Source organism: Ochlerotatus camptorhynchus, unplaced genomic scaffold (assembly GCF_037179485.1).
Source record: "Ochlerotatus camptorhynchus isolate MF236.1 unplaced genomic scaffold, CSIRO-AGI_Acam_v1.1 ptg000036l, whole genome shotgun sequence".
NCBI classification, from domain to species: domain Eukaryota; kingdom Metazoa; phylum Arthropoda; class Insecta; order Diptera; family Culicidae; genus Ochlerotatus; species Ochlerotatus camptorhynchus.
The window spans coordinates 1,018,015-1,044,209 of NW_027040527.1; the positions used below are offsets into that span (position 1 = coordinate 1,018,015).

At 40.7% G+C, this 26,195-nt stretch overlaps 2 protein-coding genes across 3 annotated transcripts in view; both read left to right on the forward strand.

Annotated features, from left to right (window-relative positions):
* The window catches only part of LOC135710524 (DNA-directed RNA polymerase II subunit RPB9), a 344,595-nt gene that overhangs the window by 19,324 nt on the left and 299,076 nt on the right, over nt 1-26,195 (forward strand). The gene's annotated exons all lie outside the window — the stretch shown is intronic.
* Nucleotides 1-26,195, forward strand: part of LOC135710287 (uncharacterized) — a 47,451-nt gene that overhangs the window by 9,633 nt on the left and 11,623 nt on the right. For both annotated transcript variants that reach the window (XM_065232818.1, XM_065232822.1), the window contains exons 2-4: nt 17,738-17,800; nt 17,866-18,004; nt 18,073-19,405. In XM_065232818.1, the coding sequence (XP_065088890.1) occupies nt 17,738-17,800; nt 17,866-18,004; nt 18,073-19,405 (1,535 nt within the window). The remainder of the gene's footprint in view (nt 1-17,737; nt 17,801-17,865; nt 18,005-18,072; nt 19,406-26,195) is intronic.

Below are 26,195 nucleotides of genomic sequence, written 5' to 3' on the forward strand. Positions count from 1 at the left end.
AATAACTATTAAACTTCATTTTACCATTTTACTCGTATTTTATTTACAGTCCATACGCAAATTCCCGCACCTTGGCCTTAACCCCGGCCATAAGATTCTGCACAACCTGTGAATCAACCGTTTTTTGCATGTAAACCCATACTTTCTTCAGTTCCTCGACTGTCTTCACTACCTTAGGTCGTTTAAGAAGGTGCTGCTTCATAATCGCCCAGTACTTCTCGATGGGGCGGAGCTCCGGAGTGTTGGGAGGGTTGAACATTTTCGGCACGAAATTGACCTTACCATACAACTTCAGCACGTCCTTGGAGTAGTGGCATGAGGCCAAATCCGGCCAGAAGATTGTTGGGACGTTGTGGGCCTTCAGGAGAGGAAGCAGGCGCTTCTGGAGGCACTCTTTTATGTACACCTGTCCGTTCATCGTGTCCTGGGTCACGAAAGGTGCACTCCGCTTCCCGCACGTGCAGATGGCTTGCCAAACCAGGAATTTCTTCGCAAATTTGGACATCTTCTGAGTGCCGACATGCTCCGGAACGCTGAACTTATCCTTGGCCGTGAAAAACAGGTTGCCGGGGATCTGTTTGAAGTCGACCTTCACATATGTTTCGTCGTCCATGATGCAGCATTCAACTTTCGTCAGCATGTTGAGGTACAACTTCCTGGCACGGGTTTTGGCGGACTTGTTCTGCTTCTCGTCGCGATTAGGGGCCTTTTGTACCTTGAACGTTCGAAGCCCAGCCTTAGTTTTGGCCTTCTGGACAAAACGTCGGCTTAGGTGCAGCTTTTTAGCCACATCCCTAACGGAGGCGTTCCGATTTCGGTTGAAGGCCCCAACTACGCGGTTGTGATTTTTGGTGTTGTACGGAATACTTTTTCCTTCACTTCTGGGCTTCCGATCGGTGGTCAACGGTTCCTCGAACCGCTTAATCACTCACGACACCGTGGAATTCGCGATTCCCAACGTTTTAGCGATGGAACGATGCGAGAGATCCGCATTCTCGTGATGAATGCGCATGATTTTATCACGCACGAGCTGTTCTTTCGACTCCATTTCCGTTGATCACAGGACTTTAAAACTTGCAGGATGTAAATAATGCACTATGAACTAAATCCACCCAAATTTTCATTAAATTCTACCCAACGGTTAAAAAGTTAGAGCAATTTCATAGTGTGGCGATTTCATCGTGGACACCTTTTAGAATTAATTGATTAACTAGAACAAAGATGAAGAGCCAAAGGCAGCTTACCAATTGAAATGTAAAACCAAATGTTGAAACTTAAAAAACCAGCAAATGAACGAACATTTTACTACTACTACTACGTGCCTCTGCTCATTACCGCTGCGGACGGCGTGGCACTTGGTCCTGCAGCGCAGGAGCAATTCAGCGGATAAAGGCGGAGTGATCACCTTCACAACCAGCGATGGGGTGGGTCGCGTTTAACTAAACCGAAACGCGGAACAGTTAAAGATGCAAAACACCCCCATCCCCATACCCTTCCCCCCTATAACGACAACCCGAAAAAGAGATATACTTTGACGATTTGACTTTTTCAGGGAAATAATTGTTAAGCAAACTACAATTATAAATCTAAATAAAAGTTTAATTCCATTGATTTTTTATCCGCTTACCAGAGAGCCATATTTGCTTAAGAGGCATAGACATGCATTCGATGATATTCTGTTGGTGATTTTCCAACAACTGACTGTAAAACATATCTGGTACCTCTATATTTGCAATAAGATTAACATCCGAAGTCCATCCTTTTGGTCAAATGAAAATCATGTGGAGTTTCACATGGACATTTTTTAATAAAAATGTGAAAATTGTTTTGAGTGAACCATAGCCGAAACATTGAAATACTTGAAAAATTTAAGATAAAGTATAATAGTCAAAAATGCATGACATACATCAATTTTGCGTGGTTCTACGTCATACTGCGGTCGTGTTTAGGACACAACCCTTTAATTTTTTATCATTTAGTCAAGGTCAATCAGCAGAAACAAATGACAGTCAACTATAGCTACACTGAACAAAAAATGTGTCGATCGCATTATTTTAAGTAAAACTACATTGAAAAAATTCTGAAAACATTGGACAATTTCATACAATATTTGAGGTATTTCATTGAATGTCTCATAAAATTACATGATATATAATGTTTATTTGTGTGATTTATAACGCTTCATTTATATGAATCATGTTTAACAAAAATTCACGCTTTTAGGACTGTGTAGGCAGAAACAACGAACTTGTAAAGGGGCTGTTCATAATCCACGTAGGCACTTTAAGGAGAGGAGTTGACATGTGTCTGAGGGTCATGTGGGGGTCTAAAACTGTCTACATAGTTTATGAACAGCTACAAACAAGAAGTGCAAATTTACGCAACAAAAATATTGTCAGTTTTTACAATATTTAGCATATATTAGCGTGTGCGCTAGAAATCGCTGAAATTTCCATGAGTAATTGAACGGAGTAACTCGTACGAAGTAACATATCAAAGAAGCTTAAGTTGAGTATATTTAAAATTCTAAAAGAACCCTTGATTTTCATAAGAGGCTATGCATTGATTATCTCTCGCTAAATTGAGGAAACATTTACTCCTACCCCCTTAATCACTTTCTTCACGTTTTCCAATACCTACTACTTGTCACAGAATATTACAAAGCGTGGTATAATATATACATCACCCCATATATAGGATGCCAATTGAATAAGAGAAATTTGACTGTAGTTCATGTTCTGAAATATTGATTTAAATTGAGCACCAATGACCCAAATACGTATGCCAGTAGATGTTAACTTTTGTAGACCGTACGATATTGCTTGGACTCCAAATAATGTTCAAATTTCTCATGCGATGTCAACAACACCTCCAGTTTCAGCAAACGCATATATCAAAAACACAATCTCCGCAAGGGCAGGCGAAATAAATTCAACGCTATGTACCTGAAAGGAATTACTAATGACAACGCCATGTGAATTCTAGCAAATCTAATTCAAGTCGGTGTTTCACCTTTGCGTACGCACACATTGTCAACACTCACACAACCTTCATTTTCACCCTCTTCTCCGTTATTCGACTTTATTTTCGTTTCACAAAGTCACTTGAAAATAACGAAACCATAATAACTCGAATCACTCCTTCCAGTTTTCCATTCACTTGAACCCCCATACCAGTTTCAGCATCCAATTTTACTTTCATCTGCTCGGCTCGGCGTGGATGAATTGCCTTTACCTGGGCACAGAAAAAAAAAGATGATGCACGGAATTCAATTATCTACTCGGCCCGGCAGGTCCCATCCATTGACTGCAGAAAATAAATAAGTAAATAAAACCACTGGTAACTGGTTTCGTGACTCATTCCGTGGTTACGAGTTTGATTTTTTTATGGAAATGTGAGAAAAAAGTCTTCCGAAACTATAGCCGCGAAGATAACAGTACTGTTTGCCTGGGAATCTGGTTATAGCGCAACTAGTATAGATGAAGTTACAATCATATGCAGGCACTGCAAGCGGCCTATCGAATTTGGAAAATCCGAAATGAGATGGTCCAGTTTCGATGGAGCTACAAAGTCTCGTTGGTGGTTACAAGGAGGGAATCGAATGCCAGGTGAAAATGCGAAATAAATTAGATGGGGATTTCCTAATGTCTGGAGATCTAGATGTTGCTGAGAAAATGCAAACGTTCAGTTAAATAACACCCCTCCCGAATTTCATTAATTGTGACTTTTGTACCTTCTGAGGTAATGGAGAGAAAGTAAATCTGCAACTGTAAATTACACACGAGTAGTTTTTTTGAACTCGAAGCATGAAAACAAGAAAGGGAATATCACTTTCAACTCGATCCTAATATTGTGCGGTTTGGCTACTGAAGGTGGAGCATTTGAAATTTGAAAACACAGACGCCATGGATTCAATTCGTGATCATTGTTCACTTGATCTGAGGCAGAATTTTCATCAGACTTGAAACCCCTGCACAATGATGATTGCTTCATGTTCTAAACACAAAACGCGCAGTTACAGCTTCAGAATCGGAACATAGCTGAGAGCATCCCGCTCTATAAATAAAGTCCATAATCGTCGCTAAGCCAAATCTGGAAAAAGTGCACAAAGCGCATATGTTCGGAACGAACCAAGTGCATTCCAAATACATTAAAAGCTATGGGTGTGTGTGTGTGTGTTAATGTGCACGAGTAAGCAAACTTCGATGACGTGATGTTATTATGACTTTCCTGTCCTAAGTTCATTGCCGTCCCTCGGAGACCGGAGCAGTGTGGCCAGTTCTACGGCTTTATCCGATAAGATGTACTACGGATCGACCATAAAATTCTACGGATTTTCCAGATTTTTAAGGATATTTTTAAAGGCTCCCTCCCGCCTTAAGTTTTCATTCAAGGGTTTTAGTAAATGGTAATTGGATATTCGTAATCTGGATTGTTACAAATGGAACTGAAATCCAAAATTTCATCAATTTTGGATCACTGTAACTATTTTAAATAACTACGATTATCATGTTAGCGCCCCTCGGTGGTTGTTTGTTAGTTTAGTTTCAAATAGCGAAGTGATTATGAGATCAAAATTTATATCGTTGTGCTTAGAAGATTTACAGCAAGCGATGTTAAAAAAAGTTAACAACACTGGACCGGAGAACGCAACGACAGCATGTAGAAAGATAGGTATGCAACGAGAGCTGGGCTGAGCTAGTTGGTGCGGTTTATGTTGTGAGCGCAGCACAAGCAACAAAACATATGGAATAAGATGAATGATGTCCAACGCCGCAGTGATGCGTTCGTTGAAGACCGTTCTACGTACTGGTTGAGAGATGAAATAACAACAAACACAACATATGGTTTCAGTTGGGTGCAGCGGCAGCGGCAAATCATACAGATTAATCCGGTTTTAAGCCGGCTGGCTGACAAGAAGTTGAGAGAACAGTGGTTATTTGATTACGAAGAAGAGAAGATGGGACTTAATTAGACAGACGATGAAATATTGACTTTGCTTTGATTTATTCAAGGGGATTGTGAAACAATTCTGGTGACTAATAAAGGAACTTGATTGTATGATTTTGGGTAAGCATTCTTCTACTCGCATGCATATCCTGAGCATCTCTAGTGATACATAGGGCCAACGTGATAGTTTGTCATCCTGTGTTGACTGCTTGCTTGAATGAAAGCTACTCACGAATCTTTAATTTTAAAGGGTTTGTGATTAAACTCATGATGTTCTGTTCAGTAAGCAAAAACGGTCGCTCTAAAGCCACCGAGCCCCTAATATCACATTTCTATATACTCGTAAACTTAGAGCTAGTTACTCACTGATTTTGCATATGTGCGCCCCTTTAAGGAGCGTCCATAATCGTAATCCAATTCGTATACTGAAAGGAATAACTTTAGAACTTTCAAACACAGTCAAGTATCTGGCCTTTACTCTTGACAGCAAAATTAATTGGAATTCGCATCTAGTGCAAGTTATAAATAAGGCAACCAATGCTCTTTGGATAAGTAAAAAACTTTTGGTAGGAAATGGGGACTTAAACCTAAAATCATTCAGTGGATTTATTGGGTGATTGTAAGACCCATAATATCCTATGCATTATTGGTTTGGTGGCCTAAAACCAATGAAAAAGTAGATGGGTCTGTGCCTAGGGGCACGACCGGAAGCTTGACGTAGGACTGCTAGTGGACGGAATAAATGTGAAGAGCATTTAGTTCTTTTAATTGACCAATTAACTATTATCTCAACTCTTTTCGTTTTTGAATTGTAGGCGTACCAAATTTGTAGTAATTTTTTTCAAAGAGAAAGTTGATTAAGAGAATCAATCAAGATCACTTGCACCCCTGCTTCCAAGTTTGGTTACAAGATTACAACTCTGGAGAGCATTTTGTGTGGTCGTTGAGGCATATGGTTCTGAATATGGACCAACAGGCAGATAAATTCTATTCTAACCTTTTACTGTAATAAGCTTGTTTGCCCAGAAAAGGGCCGTTTTGTTGCCAAAGATGGAGATGATTTAACCTCCGAAGCTGTACAGAGTTCGTCTGTCGCTTCAAAGCGTAGACAAATTGCCGCTTACGCTTTGCGTGTTCAGTATAGGTGACAGCATAACGGATCACATTTTCCAAGAACACCTTCAGCACACCTCGTGTTTTCTGGTAGATCAGACCGGAGACACGTTTGACACCGCCATGGCGAGCTAGACGACTGCTTTTGCTGCTTCTGCTCACCACGGCGTCTGAAACGAAAATGAGTTGAGGCTAGTAGTAGTAGTAAAATTCTTCTTTATTTGGATTTGTTATGTGGTTTATAATTGCTAATACAGGGCAACAGGTTAGCCAGAAGGGCTCTTCATCTTTGGTGAACTTTTTGATTTTGTGTTGTACATGTTGTGTTTTACTGTGTACTGTTCTTCAATTTTCTTCTTGTGAAGTATGTTGTTTGAATGTTTTAATTTGTTATTCTACCTACTTAACCTAACTTAACCTAACGTGCCAAATCCCTGACGATCTGTTGATCAGATCGTCTACAGCAATCTCTGAACCTTGCGATGGAGGCAGCTCTCCGTAACTCTAGTGTCTGAAGACCAGCCAGGCGGTGGATCTCAGAATTTCTAGTCCGCGGGGGACTGTTAAGGATCATCCTAACGATCTTTTTTTGGATCCTTTGGAGTTTGAGGTGATGGCATTTGGTACAACTCTCCCAGATTGGCATCTCGTATTCTATTACGGGAAGGATGATTTGTTTGTAGACAGCAAGCTTATTTTTCAAGGACAGGGTAGGCCTCCTGTTGATGAGTGGATACAACGATCTTATCAAGAGGTTGCACTTGGTTTTGGATTTGTCAACGTGCTCCCTGAAAAGAAGCTTGCTGTCTAGTGTTAGCCCGAGGTACACGACCTCTTTGGACCATTCTACCACTGAGCCGTTTAAGCAGATCTTATTATTTTCAGACGGAACAAGTCTGGAAGATTTTGAGTGTGGAAAGATGATGACCTGGTACTTCCTCTGGCTTTCGTTCCTCCTCTTGATCCGGAAGACGGCGATGGGGGCCAGCTTGTACCGGTCTTTAATTTCAGCTTCGAACACCTTCGTTTCGAAATTTGGTAAGCCTCGGATGACTACCTTAAATGGCTTGTCGCCCGGGATGTCGTGTGTGAAAAATTCTGCTTTGGAATTCTTCAGAAAAGCCAAAGCTTTGTTGTAATCCGCTTTGGTGGGGACGCCGAGGGTTGCCAACTCTTGAGCCAGCTTGTTGAGTGGTACTGACATCACCACCAGAGGTGGGAGCTCAACTTTCGGTCCGTTCTGGCCGCCCGTGGCCATGTTTTCAACGGACCCGCGTTGATTGCTGTGGCGTCATCCTGGGGGCCACTGTTCTTTGCGGTATGGACACTTCCACGGTCGGATGTGTCCCTCTTAGTCTTTTTACCACCTTGGGCAGCGTTAGACTCGGTTGCAGGGTTCGAACCCTGGTTCGAGCCTGTCTTCTTCTTCCGCTTCGACAACACACGCGATGCACCAAAACGACCAAAAACGTGAACAAACGCGTGGCATTACTAATATCAATGGCACTGAGCGAGCGAATCAAACAACCGACTGTACTGCACAACGGTTTGATGCAGGATTGTCTTCTTGAACTCTCTACATGAGTTGAGGCTAGACAGCAGCGTGGTTTTATAGCTTTTCAGGTTAAAGTAGAATGATGTGCAACCAAAAGGTACCTAATTATGATGACTGTGTTTGGGAACAACGTTTATTTCATGAAATTTCACAGTGAAAAAATTTTCACTTTTTATTTGTACTTTGGATAATGCTTGACATAACCACTTTTTCAATAGTTTTTTTTTCTGAAAATCATCAGTTAGAAGCATTGCGCGGACATATTTCTGACTGATTGGTGATGACATTATTGAAATTGATCCAGGGGCAACTGAATTATTAATGCTCAAAATCTTTCATAATGTTGTTTCATGTTCCATTTTCGGTTTTCACAAAGTGTACCCCAGTATAGAAATTCGCCCAGTATAGAAAATCTCCCCAGAAGAAACTGGGGAGGCTGCAAAGACTAGCTACTCCCTCAATATCTGGTGCAATGAGCAGCATACCAAGTGCGGCACTAGATGCTTTACTTTATATGCCGTTGCATCAATTTATTCAATTAAAAGCCGAAAGGAGTGCATTAATGATCCAACGGTCACTTCCTTGAAGGTCATCTTAGATGACATATGAGCATCCTATAAATGTTCAATATTGATTCTTTTGTGATACACAATGAAAATTGGATGAAGGAAAAATATCACTTCGATCCGGATCGCGATTTTTGGGAAAATGAGGGACCAAACATTCGTCCAGGATCAATCGTCTTTTATACAGATGGATCTAGATTGGATAATCGTGAAGGAGCATGGGCTACTGACCTACCGTGTTCCAACCAGAAGTCCAAGCAATTCTTGAATGATCTAAAATTTTCTTGCGTAGAAAGTATAGACATTCGAATATCTGCATCATGTCTGATAGCCAAGCAGCACTAAATGCTTTGAAATCAGCAACATGTAATTCTAAACTTGTATGGGAATGTGTAATGTCACTCCAAAATTTGGCCTGCCAAAACCAAGTGAACTTATTTTGGGTTCCTGGTCACTGCGGAATTCAAGGGAATGAGAAAACCGACACACTAGTTAGGCTTGGATCATCTCAGCAATTTATAGGACCAGAACCATTCTGTGAAGTTTCTGCTTGCTCTCTTAGAATGGAGTTCAAGAAATGGAATAACTGCAAGGGACAGTCTTATGGGGTTGTACGCAATGGTGACGTAGGACTACGTGGTCGTATATAAGAAAAGCTATTTGTTAACTATAGCAAGAGCTTGTATATTGTGTGGGAATAGGAATTTGAGCGGGGTTCTCTCTGTTTATACTCTTTAGTATGACTATGATTGCCCTGAAAAGAACCTTTCGATATGAATTTTAATTGGGTCATGTTCAAAAAAGAGCCGATGATAGTACAGGCTTAAAGCCTTTGGAAGATGATGATGACGTGTAGGCAGCTGGATCAGCAAATCGGACAAGACAATCCCATATTCTTCGGTTCAATGATTGGACACTCGCAAGAGTCTCGGCCCTTCTGCTGCTGGACAGGGGTTGAACTGGTGTCTGCGACAGGTTGGAAAGCCGCAGAATATCAGTGTCCACCCAGGTAAAGCTTCTCTCCTTTTTCGTTTTTCTCGTTAAACTGCTTCTCTCAAGAAGTTGGTGAATCTTAGCCTTTAGCAGAAAGACGCTTTACACTTGTTTTGGCGCTCGAATAAATGAAAATTCGATAAATATTCTATCGAATAGCTGGAAAAATCTTTACGATTAATAGTTAATCGAATAATTGGACTTTTAGGCATCCCTAGAAAATAGAGTAATTTCAGGTCTTCTGGTGGTCCTTCGAAAATGTCGCACAGCAGAATTGCAACCAGTAAGTGTGGCCCAGGAACCAAAAGCGGTGCGATGCTAGTTTTCATTGCTATGACGACGACTGAATTAAGGAGCTTAGAAGCAGAGGGGTGAAAGTCAATTCTCTTCATCGATTTCCTCTTTTGACGACCATGGCTCCACTAACCAATTTCGCACTATTTCTGCTATGCTCTTCTATCATCCAGAACAACAAACGTATCAATGAATGTGTTGGCCATCGAGTTATTACCGTAACAGAAAGCCGATGAAGAGAATCGATAAAAATCACTTGCACCCCTGCTTCCAAGTTTGGTTACAAGATTACAACTGGAGAGCATTTTGTGCGGTCGTTGGGGACGTGTGGTTCTGAATATGATGATGAGTGTGCAAAATGTTACGCAATTACATCCTCCCTATTTGCACACGCCCGAAGATTGGATACGAATGCTACATCGACGTGTTTCGTATAGAAACGATTCTCTGATGACTGTTTTGGGGAACTAGCATATGCATGTACGTATTTGTTGGATTTGTTAGTTATTTCTACGGTTTTGGACAATGCTTGACAATTACCACTTTTCAATAGTTTCTTGTTGAGAACCAACAGTAGGAAGCATTGTTATCAATGCGTAGAAATATTTCTGATCGATTGGTGGTAATATTATTGAATTTGGTCCAGGGGCAGCTGAGCTATTAACGCTCAAAATCTTTCATAATTTTGTTACATGTTCCATTTTCGGTTTTCATAAAGTGTACCCCCATATAGAAATCACAGACGTAGTCCTACGTCAAAAAATTAAAGTGGAGACCAATTGGGACAACACTCTCATTGCTACACACTTAGATTATTTTACCGAAATCTGAGAAATTTTACCGAAATCACAACAGCTGAAGGTTCGGTAAACAGTTCAGTAATTTCTCACAGATTTCCTGTAATTTTTCACATATATTCGGTGAAAAATTACAGGAAATCTGCGAAAAATCACCAAACTGTTTACCGAACATTTAGCTGTCGAGATTTCGGTAAAATTTCAAAGATTTCGGTGAAATAATCTTAGTGTGTAGGCAATCGAAACGGTTTATTAATCCGAGCATTTCAATGTATAGCCAAATTCTTGAACTATCAAAGAAAGATCTCAGTATGTACACTGGTTAAATAACAGGACACTGTCCATGTAAATATCACTTGAAGCTAATAGGAAAACTTCAATAGGACATGTGTCGATTATGTGGCATAGAAAAAGAAAACTATGAACACTTGCTATGCTCTTGTACAGAGCCCTTTGATATTTGGATTTCAGTTCCAAGACAAGTAGTGTAATTCATTTGAAATGTAATACCTGACTGGGAAAATGCTTTCGGTCAGGCTATATCGGTCGCTTCACAAAATGGTGATAAGACATGCTGATAAAGCAATATTAAAACGGGTAATATATCACAATAGATCTAAGTACTGGTCGTTATTATAAAAATAACATTCACGGACGAAAATGTGTCTGTAATCAGTGCAATAAGCAAAACTTAAAAATGGGTAATGAATTTTCACTTTAACGGTGGATCACAACGCTATGATGTTTTATGTCCGATGTTTCAGTATTTGGACGTAACCTTATTCATGGGATGTAAAATTGTACCATCTTCCATTCAGCGTAAAAAGTTTTACGATCTACTCAAACTAGCCCTGATGAAGATCCCAACCCCTGGATCGAATCCCAAACATAATTAATAATTCTTTAAGATCTTCAAAAGTCTAGACTTTTTAGAAGTGTTCTCTAAAGTTATTGGTACTGCCCCAAAGATCTCTAAACTCCCACAAATTTCTCAAGACATGCCAAGACATTTTACAGAACATTTTAAATGCTCCCGTAATGTTCCTAAAGATCATCGATCTATTCAGAAGTTCCTAAATTTTTCTAAAGTTTTCGAAACTTAAGGTCTTAAAATCTTTAAACTTCCCCGAACTACTACATTCTCAGAAACTCCTTAACGTTCCAACAATTTTCCTGATATTGATGAAAATTTCCTCAAAACCCCGAAATATTCCTGAAATTTTTGGAACCTCCCTGAGATTTTTGGAATTATCGATAATATCTCGGAAATTCTTGAAAGTTCCAGTAATTAATAAACACTCCGAACACGACGCCTTCTTGTGCCAACCGGATCAGTAGTGAACACCAACTTTGCAGGGTTATTGTCTGGCATTCTTGCAACGTGCCCTGCCCACCGCATCCTTCCGGCTTTGCCCACCTTCTGGATGCTGGGTTCGCCGTAGAGTGCAGTGAGCTCTTGGTTCATTCTTCGCCGCCACTCACCGTTCTCCTGCACACCGCCGAAGATCGTCCTTAGCACACGTCGCTCGAAAACTCCGAGTGCTTGTAGGTCCTCCTCGAGCATAGTCCATGTCTCGTGTCCATAGAGGACCACCGGTCTTATTAGCGTTCTGTACATGGTACATCTGGAGCCCGTAGTAGGCACGACTTCCACTGATGATGCGCCTTCGGACTGTTGAGCCCGGCTCGTCGCATTACACCTTCTAGAGCGATGTTGAAGAGTAGGCATGAGAATCCGTCGTCACCTTGTCGCAGTCCCCGGCGACAGTACGCAGTTTTGCACACCGTCCATCGTTGCTTTGATCAGTCTGATCAGCTTCCCAGGAAAGCCGTTCTCGTCCATGATTTTCCATAGCTCTGTGTGGTCGATACTGTCGTATGCCGCCTTAAAGTCGATGAAAAAATGATGCGTTGGGACCTGGTATTTACGGCATTTCTGGAGGATTTGACGTGCGGTGAAGATCTGGTCCGTTGTCGATCGGCCGTCGATGAAGCCGGCTTGATAACTTCCCACGAACTCGGTCATTTTAGGTGATAGACTACGGAAGATGATCTGAGATAGCACTTTGTAGGCGGCATTCAAAATGGTGATCGCTCTGAAGTTCTCACATTCTAAATGGTCGCCTTTCTTGTGAATGGGGCAGACTACCCCCTCCTTCCACTCCTCCGGTAGCTGTTCTGTTTCCCAGATCCTGACTATCATCCAGTGCAGGCAGGTGGCCAACTTTTCTGAGCCCATCTTGATGAGTTCGGCTGCGATACCATCCTTAGCTGCTGAATGGCATCCTTTACTTCCCTCAGCGTGGGAGTTGGGTCAGTTCCGCCCTCTGCTGCACTGACGTAGTCGTTTCCTCCATTGCGCTGGTCTCCCGTGCCTACGTTCTCCTCGCCATTTAGGTGCGCATCGAAGTGCTGCTTCCACCTTTCAATCACCTCACGTCCGTCCGTCAAGAGGCTCCCGTCCTTATCCTTGCACATTTCGGCTCGCGGCACGAAGCCGTTGCGGGATGCGTTGAGCTTCTGGTAGAACTTCCGTGTTTCTTGGGAACGGCACAGCAGTTCCATTTCCTTGCACTCCGCTTCTTCCAGGAGACGTTTTTTCTCCCGAAAGATGCGGGTCTGCTGTTTCCGCTTCTGTTTATACCGTTCCACGTTCTGTCGGGTTCCATGCTGCTGCATTACCGCCCGCGCTGCGTTCTTCTCCTCCAAAATCGCTCTGCACTCCTCGTCGAACCATTCATTCCGTCGATTTCTTTCCACGTACCCGATGGGGCTCTCGGCTGCGTCGGTGATGGCTGCTTTTACTGTACTCCAGCAGTCCTCTAGAGGGGGCACATCGAGCTCTCCCTCCTCTGGCAACGCTGCCTCGAGATTCTGCGCGTATGCTAAGGCAACATCCGGTTGCTTCAGTCGCTCTAGGTTGTACCATGGCGGGCGTCGGTACCGTACATTGTTGATGACGGAAAATTTTTGGGCGCAGTTTGACCATCACCATCTCTGGGCTTAAGTTTCTCGAAATTTTCCTTGAATTCATGGAGCTATCCTTATTTTATAGAATTTATCCTTTACAGATCTTTAAACTTCCCCAAAAAATCTGGGCTTTCCTGGAGTTATTGGGACTGCCCTGAAGATCTCTGAGCCTGCTTGAAGATCTCAAAAAAATAGCTTGTCGTTTTAAATCGTCGTTTTATTTATTTATTTAATTTGTTTATCTTCATCGGACTTAACGTGTCTAAATGAAGCCTGATGGGGAAAAGCCTAGAAAAGGCGTAAAAACCCCATATCTTTTCGAAACACAATTACAACGAACATTAATCAAGTCTATAGCATAACAAAAAGTTTTCCTCCTATGGCATAGAGTTGTCCGTGAATCAGGTAGAAGTCCTCGACATCCAGTTGAACCGGAAACAAAAAATAAACAGGCAGCACAAACCTTCACGTGTACATTAAATGGACAGCTACTCACCTTCTCAGAAGTCTGCGTTGAATACGGTGATGAAAGGTTCTACTGCTCAGTTAAAGTCGAAAAACACGTAAAACTCGTTGAAACGCGCAGACATGAACCGTATTGGGTCATGCAAGCTGAGTTCCCAGCACGAGGTCCAAGATGCAGGAAACTCCTCGACCGAAGAACTCGTTCGGGTGCGTAGATTTCGAATTCAGCCAAGATTCCTGGAGAGTCGATATCACCAATAAGTACTTTCGCTGCGAACACGGCCTGACTAATCATCCGCCTATGTTCTAGTGTTTCAAGACCCAGGAGTTGACAACGATCTTCGTACGGCGGAAGGTTCACAGGGTCATTCCAAGGAAGGTGACGAAAGGCATACCGAACAAATTTCCTTTGAACAGATTCAATCCTCGCTATCCAAACTGCTTGATACGGGCACCATGCTACCGAGCTGAATTCCAAGATCGATCGCACTAGAGAGAAGTGTAGAGCTTTTAGAGGATCGCGAAACTCGTCAGCGATCTTGAAAATGAACCCGAGTTGCCTGTTAGCTTTCGCAATGATGCCCGAGTAATGAAGCTTGAATGTTAAGGCGCAGTCCAGCGTGATTCCTAGGTCACGAACATTGTCCACACGTTGCAGAAGTTGGTGATTTAACGTATAGTTGAATGCCACTGGTTTCAGTTTGCGACGAAATGAGATAATATTACATTTTTGTACATTCAACGTGAGATAGTTTCTTGAGCACCACTCTTCGAAAGTATCGATTAGGTGCTGAAGCCACAAGCAATCGGCGAAGCTACGAACAATCACATAGATCTTTACATCATCCGCGTAGAACGATCGGCAGCCAGTTGCGAGGATCAGTCCGGTCTCATTCACAAAAATCGAGAATAGCAATGGTCCCAAGCTGCTACCTTGAGGAACACCGCAGCTGTTTGTAAAATAGTCCGATTGCTCTGATCCGATTCTAACACAAAGTTCCCGATTGGTCAGATAGGACTTGAACCAACGAGTTAAACCCGAGGATACACCGAGTCTCACATCTGCGGTTATTGGAAGTTCTATAAAGTATAAACAAGTTCTCTGGATTTATCTGTAGTTTTCTTGACTTGACTTGTAATTTTCCATAAATCTTAAGTATTTCCTTTCATTCCTTGAAAGTTCTTGACAGATCTGTGAATTACTCTGAAGTTCTCTGATCTATCCTGAAGTTCTCCTTATTCTTCTGAGAATTTTTCTGGAATTGCCCTGAAATCGTTTAAACTGTCCGGAAAATCATCCAGAAATTTCGCAGTTCGTAGAATTTATTGGACCTTCTGTGAAGTTTCAGAAATGTGTATTGAGATAATTTAACTTCCCTGATCTTTTCTGGAAATCTTTAATATATTGAATTTCTTAAAAATTGTCGCTATTATTTTTTCTTTGATTTGAATTCCGTTGAACTTATTTTCCGTACTGGAGCCTACCTAAAACTTCTTATCTGTCACTGGTGAAAATTTCAGAGTAGTGTGTATTATTGTTTTATTTTTTAATACGATTAATTTCCTCATCATTTCACTACACAACGTTATTTATACGATGCTTGGTTCATGAGTAGCGTTAGCGTTAGCGTTGTTTTGATATATTTCGTAGATTGGATACTAGCGACTCTCACGACTCTTCTGAAATTCTCGGTTAGACTACTTTCAGGAATAATGCTGGGAAGTAAACATTGATTCCAATCTAAACAAGAGTAACAGAAGTATTACTGTCGCTATTCCCGGCCACGCCCATCTTTACCATAACTAGGGATAGGGAAGGAAATGTTGATGTAGTACTTACTTAACAAGAGGCCCCCGACTTAGCGACACCCTCATAAGTGCTACGGAGTTGGAGGGTTGGGTAGGGTATTCGGTTAGGATTCACCTCAAGTTGGCGATGCAACCAAAAGTATGTATTGTTTATTTGTTGATTATTTAATCTCTCGATAGCTGGCTATCGACAGAACATATTAATTATGTTTAGTGATCATGAATTTTAAGAGTCATGACGGAGAGCTTGGGATTAAACCCATGATTTTCTGTTCAGTAAGCAAAAACGATCTCGCCAGGGTCATCGAGCATCTCAGAACCATAACGCTTCGCGACAATACAGGGTTACGTTTTCGCTTGATATGCAAATATTTTCCGAGGTTAATGTTCAATATGAAATATACAAATGATGGTGGCGATTTATTGTGCTGTGGAAGAGCTTGGGGATAAATCCATGATTTTCTGCTCAGTAAGCAAAATCGATCCCTCCAGGGTCATCGAGCATCTCATAATCCACAGCGCTTCGCGTCAAAGAACGAATATATGGATGAACTTTCTATTATTGAAAAACTATTATTTACTATAATTACATGAAAGAAATAAAATATAAACTACAAACAAAACGTCCCTAGTAAAAACTTAAAAAAAAATTCTAACAAATATATTTCACCCAACCAGGAACCTCAAAACCATTAGACGCTATAATGATACTCTGCACATGTTAGACACAAGAAGAGGCCAAAAAGCAAGTGTCCGACACACAAAACCCGCCAAAGTCACAATCAATGATTCTACGGATCGCGAGCGCTCACGAATCATAAAACCGCTGACTGCGACACTCTGAAAGTGAAATTGACAGGCTCAATGCGTCAAACACCCACCCTCCAATCTCCTCCCGCATCCAACAAACACAAATCTCCATTACAACATCTAACGAATTCAAAACTCCGAAAATCACTCATCTATAGCAAGTGACCCAACTAACAATTTTCACAATGTAAACGCTTTACTCATTTCATTTAAACAGCATCAAGCTGTATTCGCACGTTATACGATATGAGGAAACCTTTACTCAACCTCTATACAAGCAAATCTGATGAACTTAGTCAGCTACTTATGGCTGTTGCGACGGTTGGGACAAGCTCTTATTGCATATACATTAACGCTTCTATACAGCTGTTATCCTGCTGTTTAGTTGTTTGTGAACTTGAAAGGCGCTTATTCAACCTTTTCCCGGTTATCCAATAATCACTACACAGCTTTCTCTTGAAGCCGGGTTAAATACCGTTCACGCTTTTTATGAAGGAATTTATTGAGTTTATTTTGCTGTGATCAAATTAATCGAAATTAGTTACAAATAATCACTAAATTATTTACCCTGCACCGGAACCTGGAATCGAACTCGAGACGACCTTATTGGCAAACCTTGACACTACCAACTGTGTTGCGCCAACACTTTGAACTGATGTAAACAAATCAACATCCCCTTCTACAACAAAACCGCTGAGTAGAGGCTTTATAATAGTGCACATTAATCACTTTTCTCGACTTACCCATTCAGCTTTGTAAAAGAGCAGTTTATTAGCTGAGTACAGGATGTTTAGTTGTTGAAAAAGCACTTTTGATGTTTATGTTATTCAGCAAAAGTGGTTGGTTGTGTAGAAGCCACCAAATGAGTAATATATTCACTTTATTAGCTTTGTTTTGCAGTAGCAAGTTGAAAGTTGATTAGTATGTGTATAAAAGAGACATTAGCGTTTTTTGGCTGTTGTTATTCAGTGCAACTGACAAATTGAATAATGGTTGTGAAAAAGTTGAGTAAACGCTCTCCAAAACTATTTTGCTAGCTTTTGCTTGCAGCTACATCTGCAGCTTCTTTTTAGCTACTTTACAGCACAACGCTGGGAAAGTTGGCTTACAAAGCTGAAAATGTTAGTTGGGGAGTGGAAGCAACCCTGAATGCACGATGCTTGGTTCAAGAGTAATGCATTTTCAAAGTACGTGTTGTCCAGAAAAATCCGATCAATTAAAATTTTTCGAGAAAATTAACCGCCCCGTTCATAAGCTCAACCTGTGGGTAAATTTTCATAAATTATTAAACCCTTTAACTGGCCGATAGAAAAAAAATCCCCTTATTCATAATGTTACTCGATTCTAGATTAGCAGATTGTATTAAAAAAAACCTTAAATTCTAACAAACTTCCTTAATTTCCAACTCTTTCCAGTTTGCAAGGAGTGGCTCGTACGGGAGGACAGCGCTCTAGCGTATCAGCTTCAAAATAAAGAAAGTGAGTTATAATCCCACATACGACATACGGAAACTCAATATAGAACAAGTTTGTCTGCTTTACAGTCAACGAGCACTACAAGGGCAACAAACATCGGAATCAAATCGTCCGTCAAGACTTTCCAACTGCCCTGTCCGAGCAAATTCGTGAGAAAGAAGATGCCGAACGTCAGGCCGCCTTGTACCATCAAATGATCAACGAGCAGTATGTGGTTCTGAAGTTGACGACCACAAAACATGATCTTTTAATTAGTTTCCTTTTTCTCACCCCAGGGAAGAAATGGACGCCAAGGTAGCACGCGACATAGCCCAGCAGCTGAAACGTGAAGCCGAACTAAAGCGTAGGCTGGAAGCGGAGAAAGGTGAAATGCTAGCCCGAAAGCTTCAGGAACAGGCTGCGATCGGTGGTGGTGGTGGTGGTAGAAAGTCTCACCGCGCGGTCGAACCTGATCTTGCTTTTCCACTGCCACCGAGAAATTATCCGAAACCTGTAGTGCAACAACAACATCAGGTACCTGCGAGACCTCCTTCCATTCATCACGCTTCGCCGTACATCGGCCACTCACCTCCGGGACCATCAGGTTCATCGGCCATCGAGCCACCGGATCTCCATTATGCATCGCTTGAACTGAACTCGCCAAAGCGACCACTTCCCCAGCCAGCGTTTCAGAATGGCCGGAACCCTTCGGCAAATATTTATCAGGAAATCTCACACAATCCGGCATCGAACTACAACCGCTACGAGGAGGATGAAGAAGGCTACACGAACATAAATCTTCATTCACACACTCCGGAGAAGAAGCAACCGGCCTTCCCCAACAACGTTCGGAATGGTTCTACATCCGTCGACATTGTGGAAAGTATTCGGCAGTACGACATACCATACGATGGCGATTATAGCTATCAACTTCCACCTCCTCCATCGTTGAACGACATAACCGGTCACAGTCAACGATTTAGCAACCAAAGGGGCAACCATCCTTCCGAAGCGTACAAATACAGTAGTAATGTTACAACGGAGGACGACTTCCGAAACAACTCCAACTTCAACAAGATATCTCCGGAGAAAATCGTCAGCCCTCCAACGTTGGTCGGAGCGGTTGGTGGAGCCTACGGAGGACCCAGCAGAAACTCTCGAGCGGCAGCCCTCAACTTCAACACATACGATGACGACGACTTTGATGAAGCGCTTGCACAGCCACTGCCGTCCAATCATACTCCTCAGCTGAATCAAATAGGACTGCCATCCTCGAGTCTGGATCTGGGGGTGCCATCCACCTCCGGTGCCAGTTCAAGGTATCTGAGCAACGGGAGCCACTCGCATCAGCAGCAGCATCATAATCATCATCATCATCACCATCAGAATCCGCACCTGTACCAGAATCACCATCCGCATCATGCTCAAATTCAGCAACAGCAGTTGCAACATCAACAACAGCAGCAGCAGCAACAAGCCGCTCACCATAGTCAGACGGTATCTCCTTCGCATTCCAAAAGCGGAAGCTACGACAAAGCCGATCGGATACGGGCGCTGAAGGAAATTGGACTGCCACCGGAGGAGATTCAGGAAATCGATCAGAGGCTAGAGCAGGAGTTGAAGGATGAGGTGAGTTGGATGGTGGCTTTTGCGTTTGTTTTGCATATGGAGTTCTTGCGTTTCAGTAGCTTTATGATTTTTGATCTTAGCGGGTCCGTTTCTAGTGTCATGTGATGCTTTGAAATACCATGACTAGAGGCAGACTCGTTTAGCTCCCTGATCGTTTTCTTCAGTTTGTGACCTTGAGCATTTCCTTCGTTTTGTTTTATTTATTTTAACATGATTTTTTCCTTCTTTTAAACATCAGCAGTTCTTTCGAATAAAATTGTTTCATGATTTATTCCTACAAGTTTTTCATCCAGATTATTGCTTTCGTTTGGGCAGTTATTTTGAATGAAATTATTCTTATGAATTTTTGGTATTTTGATATTTTTGTTCATGATTTATTCTTGGGAGTTTTTCATCTTAGAAACTGTCCTTCTTTTAAACATGAGCAGTTCTTTCGAGTGACAGTGGGCGGAAATAATAATAGAGCAAGAGCTATGGTTGATTAGGATCGTCGACACTCCATTTTGCTTAAATATGTTAGGTTTACGGATGCTATTCCGTATGTTAGGCATCAAATACGTTTGGAATAAGGATGTTAGGCATAACCCAAGCAACTAAAAGTTCCGCATTCAACGATAAAACTCACTTTCAAGTTCCATGAAGTTCACACCAAGTTCCATAAAGTTCGAATAAAGTTCAGACAGAACTTTCAAGTTCCTTTAAAGTTCACATAACGTTTTGACAGAACTTTCAAGTTCCATAAAGTTCAAATAAAGCTCCGACAGAACTTTTTTCTCAAGCAACTAAAACTTTCGCACTTTACGATAAAATCCACTTTCAAGTTCCTTAAAGTGCATGTAAAGTTCCAACAGAACTTGTTGGCTACTTTAGAAGCTCTAGAAAGCACACGAGACTCCAAAAAGGTTCGATGCGTAATCTTAGAACACTTCTTAGGAACTTCAGACAAGGTAGAAAACTGAGCAAGTTCCCAGTAGAGTCTCTTATAATTTCCCTGCGGAACTTTTTAGCAACTTGAAAGTTTCTAAAAAGGGACTTCCTCAAATCCCATATGCAACAATCCACATAAGTTTTTATTAGTAACAAGAGTTCATGAAGGTAAATATGAAATGATCAGTAGCTCAAATAAATCATAATTCTTATATTTATGCAGTGCATCAATATTGAGCATGAGCATGAGCATGATTGACCGCCCACGGTTGCTGCTCTGTTATTACCAGATCAGCTGCAATTACACAGAGAACCAACAGATGATGTTTGGGACTAACATTCATCCTCAATGTGTAAGAACTGGAGATCTAATATTTAGCAATACCAGCGCCGGCCGTGTCCGAATGCAGGTCAACTAGGGAATGGGAAGGAATGTGTTGACGTGGTACTCTCGCTGTGAAGGAAACCGAGAAATCCTCTGCGCTTCCATGAGAAATCACTGGGATGTTGGATGTGGGGAAAGGTTGCACGCACACGCAGGGATCATTTTTGGTAGAGCGATTATAATACACAAACACACACACACGCGCGCGCACTCATCCAATTTCTATTTTTAGATCAGGACCCACACTGTGGTAAGTGATGCGATCGGTGTTAAAGAAGAATTTGTTTTCATTAAAATCTAGTGGGTATAGAATAAGGCAAAGTGGAAAATTGCAAGGAAGGGGACGGGCCTGGGATTGAACTCCCGACCTTCTGCTCAGTAAGCAGAAACGGTAACCACTGTGCTACCGATCCTCGTCGACTTATATTTATGCAGTGCATCAATATTCTATCAAAAGCATTAAACAATTAAAGAGCAATTAATCATTTCGTCCGACCACTTTCCACAGAGATGGCGCTGTTCCGCTGGTAGGAAGTGATAAAAATCCCCATATAGAAATTGAGAGAAGTGGAAATAATTCGCTTTCGGTGCATATTCAGTTCAAAAAAAAGTGAACGACAATCTAAAGAAATAAGTCAGGGACTTTGTCGTTCACTTTTTCCCCGGAAATTATTGTTAAACAAGCTACTACTAAAAAAAAAACGATTTTTCCCCATACAGTTTTACCTGTGTTACTACCAGTCCCCAGAGAGCCAACAAATTCAAATTTGAGAGAGAAAATTTGCTCTCACGACCTCAATCTCTCAACATGCCATGTATTTTGATGACACTCGATTTGTGATTTCCCTTTCACAGATTACAAAATAGAGTACCTGACACTACAAAACATGTCTGGTACCTCTATATACGCATTTACTTTAACATTTGAAGTCCCTCCTTTTTTACATATTCTCCGCAAAAGATACTTTCTGACCCGCCCCATTCATACAAATTGGCGGGAAATTCTGTGAGGGGTGAGCTATTTTGTATTGTTTGTAAATGGATATATAGAGGTACCAGACATGTTTTGCACTGCAGTGTCCTCTGGGAACAATTAACGGAACACAGATTGTGTGCAGTTTCCGATACATGTCACTGCAAATAACAGCAGTGACATCTGATGGAGCATGAATGCAGAAGCTTGACAAAATGATTAATTTCCTGGATTCGAATCCGTATATTCGGCATGCGATCTAAGGACGCTAACCACTGCGCCACAAGTGTGCTGGAATTAGCATTGAGCGATCTTGAAGCCAGAACCGATTCACCGATTTAATCAATCATTTTGAATCGATCTTTTTGAATCGATTCATTTATCAAAATGGCATAAAAATGTTTAAATTGTGTAGTACGTCCGCAGTAAAAGTTGTGAGTGTAACATACATACATGATGAGAATTTAGTAAATGACTATTTTGATTTCATTTCACATGTGGAAGTTTTTGCTCAGGATACTTGATTAGGTGATTGATTTAACAGGCTATAATATTCGTTTTATTGATATTAAATAAACGATTTAAAAAACGAAAGATTAACATATGACCCAAAACGATTAGATGGTCGGAGTGTAAAAACAGGTAAGTACGGAAAGTACTTAATTCAGATATCCCAAAACTCATCCGAGAGGTATCCTAAGAAAGTTAATTGAGCAATGGGATATAGGGGAAATGGCTCTAATGTTGGATCTAAGATTGAGCCCATCGCTAAAAATCAGCTATTTTTAAATTTTATCTAGATGAACGCGTCATTGAGACGGTACTAATGAATATTTTTGGTCGCAATTAAAAATATAGTCTATAGCTGAATGTATGTATGGGCCCAAATTAGGAGCATTCAGGCCGACATAACATCCATTTACCTTACATGGAGTTATTCACTACGGATTTTCTTTCATGCTTGAAAAGGATCGACAGAACGTGGGAAAACAGGGTGATGCAAGAAATTGTGTAATTCTGCCGATATGCCCACATGGCGATCCAGTTCTGACATAGCAGAGGACTGATGAACCTGAAATATGTAATAAAAAGTGAATGTTTCTACTGAACTGTCACACTGGTTGTTTGCAGAATCCATGTTCAAGGCAAGTGATGTGCAAATCAAATGAAAAGAATCGATCCAGTCGGTTTTTGTCGTGTTTGAGATCAATACAAAAAATCGATTAATCGAACCAAAAGAATCGATCTTTTGTGTTTCGATCCAAAATCGCCCATTGCTAGCTGGAATACCATGCGGGCGAACACGAATTTAAAATTCATCAAGGTGTTGTCCCAAGTAACAATTCAGCAGCTACTTGACATCCACTCTGATTTATGATTGTTTTATAACGGAAATGAACAATCCATTTAGTTTAAATGCAGTATTTCAAAGTGTAAAACATTCCTGGTTAGTAATTCAGCTTATTACTGTTTTAAAAATAAATTTAAAGCAGCTCTCAATACCTCCATAAAACTGTTCTGTAAATCAATCATAAACTTCATTAGCAATTGTTTTTAAATGCCTTGATAAAATACTCTATAAAGTTTTTCTGTCATTATCAAAGCAACCATAAAACAATTAGGTTTTAAATGAGAGCAAAAAGCATATATTGTTGTTGTTTCGACTTGTTAAAATGTATCATAAAATCCCCAATGTTTCCAAATTGAACTCAAAAGTTGGATCCTCATAGTGAATAAAAGCAATATTTATGACAAGGAAATCTCGAAGAGTAGACGAAGTAGGATGAAAAATTCAAGCGATGTTAATGACTGAAGGGAAGTCAATTTCAGCAACGACTGAGCATCTGGCGTTTGCATCACGTTCTGACCGGTGTTGACCGTCTCCTTTATGAAACAGTCTAAAAACAAACCAACCTTCTCCAGATCGGACGAACGAAATAATCTGCATTTGTACCTACAGCAAATCGTTGAAACTGTCCCCTGGAAGAACGCTGAAGTAAAACCTCGTTGCAATGATCGAACAACGCAACTATCGAAAGATAAACACACTTTGACGTTTAACTTTTTGCAGGCAACTTTGCCTCCATAAATGCTGACATAGCCGGCGCCGGTGGTGTAGTGGTAAGCGTGACTGCTTTCTTACACCCCAATGAGTCTGGGTTCAATCCCAGCCGAGGTTGGTGGGATTTTTCTGAGGCATAAAAATCTCTGGTCACGTTTTCCTTCGGAAGGGAAGTAAAGCCGTTGGTCCCGGCCCACGTGTGTTGAATGGGTTCGATATCCTACGCAGGTGTGGAAGCTGTCTTCCTGCACATTCGATTGCCGTCAATGGATGGCAATCGATGTCCGTCGGTGATTTACACTAGATTGCGGAACAGAGACCGACGTTAAATAAAGGAAAGAAAAAGAAGAAGACATGCTGCCATAATTCTGACCGGGATAGGATCAAGCAAAATGGCTTTAGATAAAAACAATTCAGTCGGGAAGTTTTCTTCATGAAAGCTTTTTTAAAACCTTATGAATTTGTTAGGGATTTCATTAAAGCAAAACAACTTTTTCACAAATGGCCCATGTGAACCAACTTTTAAGCCACCGTCATATTACAATTATTTAGTTAAATTTTTACAAACTTCGTTTTCAATGTGTATTTCCATGGATATAACTTTATTTCGGTCAATTAAGGAATGAGCATATATTTGAAATACGATAATCATAAAACATGGCTCGGCTGAGCTTAATGATCAATCTGAAGAATAATTAATTTTTCTTCTCGATTAAAAATAATAAGTGAGATCAACGTTTTCCGAGGGCGGACTTATTTTTTTCGATGTTTTCAAGTACATTTCACATAAGATTTAATATGGCACCTGGCAACTTTATGTGAACAATTTTAATAATTTTGGAAATTGAACTGGCTGTTTATATGATCAGTTTATATTGCAATAATATTGGTAAGATCAGATGGTATTTTTGAATCCTTTTCTATCTTGATTGATGATTTTTTCTAGTGGATTCAGCAAGCGGCTAGGGAAAATGGCTTGAAAAAGGTTTTTATTGTTGCCAAATAGCTTTTATTGTAGCTTTAATACGGGTTTCAAATGGTTCTCTATACGTTCGTCATACAACCTTTTTGCAGTAAATCAATCTTGAAGAGCTTCGAAAATATACCCTTCAGAACCTTCTCCAGGATGGGCCAACTAGACAGATTCTAGTATTAAGGGGGTATTCCCGATCTTTTTTTTCAAAAAATCAAATTTTTTTTTTCACGTTTTTTTGTACTTTAGACTATATACTTTCATCCCCCTAAGCCGTTTTCCGATCAGCGAATTCGGTGTCCAGGCATAGCTGACTAATGGTAAGAACCCCCAAATGGTTTTAACTAAAGTCAAAACTTTAAACGCGTTTTTCTCGAAACCACATTTTTTTTTATCGGGCGAAGATTTTTCTCAGAAACTATAAGAGATATTGACTTGAATCTTTGCGCATTTTGTTCCTTATTAAATTCTTTGGAGCTTCTCCCACTTTCAGCCAAAAATATTAACATTTAACATTGTTTGAAGCACCTTAAAGCTGCAAAAAAGCGGGCTAAAAATCGCCTGTTTTTTCATATGGCCGCCATTTTGTTAATTTGCAAGATTTTTTGCTGCCAACGGGAGAAGCTCCAGAGAATCTTATGCAGATTATTAATTTCATCACGAAATCTGTTTCGATGAAGCCGTTCCAGAGAAAAGTCTTCGCCCGTCCAGGCGTTTGCGGCGAACAGGGGTCTGTTTGCCGCCATTTTGTGACGTCAATAATGTCTTTTTTTATGTCGAAAAAAATTTATTTGTAAACTTTAATGTTCAATAAACAAGAATCCCAAAGAGTTAGGCGCATTACTATTCATTTTCCTTGAAAAAAAAAAATTAATTGAAAAACAGGCCGAAAAAAGGCAAAAGATTGGGAATACCCCCTTAATGAGGTTTTGGTGGATGCATAAATGGCAAAGTAGCCTTGACCAGGGTTTAATGAATGTTGTTTTATAGTAGCTTTGTATTACTTCATAAAATTTAAAATGTTACTTGGGGTGTTTCGTATTCAGTTCAGTCAGCTGGCACTGAGTACTCCAACAGTAGGCGGGACAACAGCTCACTTTAATGTATCTCAGATGACGTAGCGGTTCGTGCTGGGGTTCTCACGCAAAAGGACTGGTTTTAATTCTCCAAACAGCTCCAATACTAATACTAATGCTGATAAATCAATACACGATTTATACTTGCCTTTACAAATAACATTCATAACGACCTGACTTTAGAATTAACTTTCATAAAAGTGCGAACTAAATATAAAATTGGTGTAGAGGACAAAAACCTTTTTTAACTTATTTTCTAAAAGTTTCGTTCTAGTTCCGCCAGAAGCTGCTTAGACTGCTCTTCAGCGGAACTTTCAAGTTTTTATAACGACTTAAAAATGAGGCGTCTTAGAATTCTATAGACCACCTTCAACCAAGCTGCTTAAGGGTCATT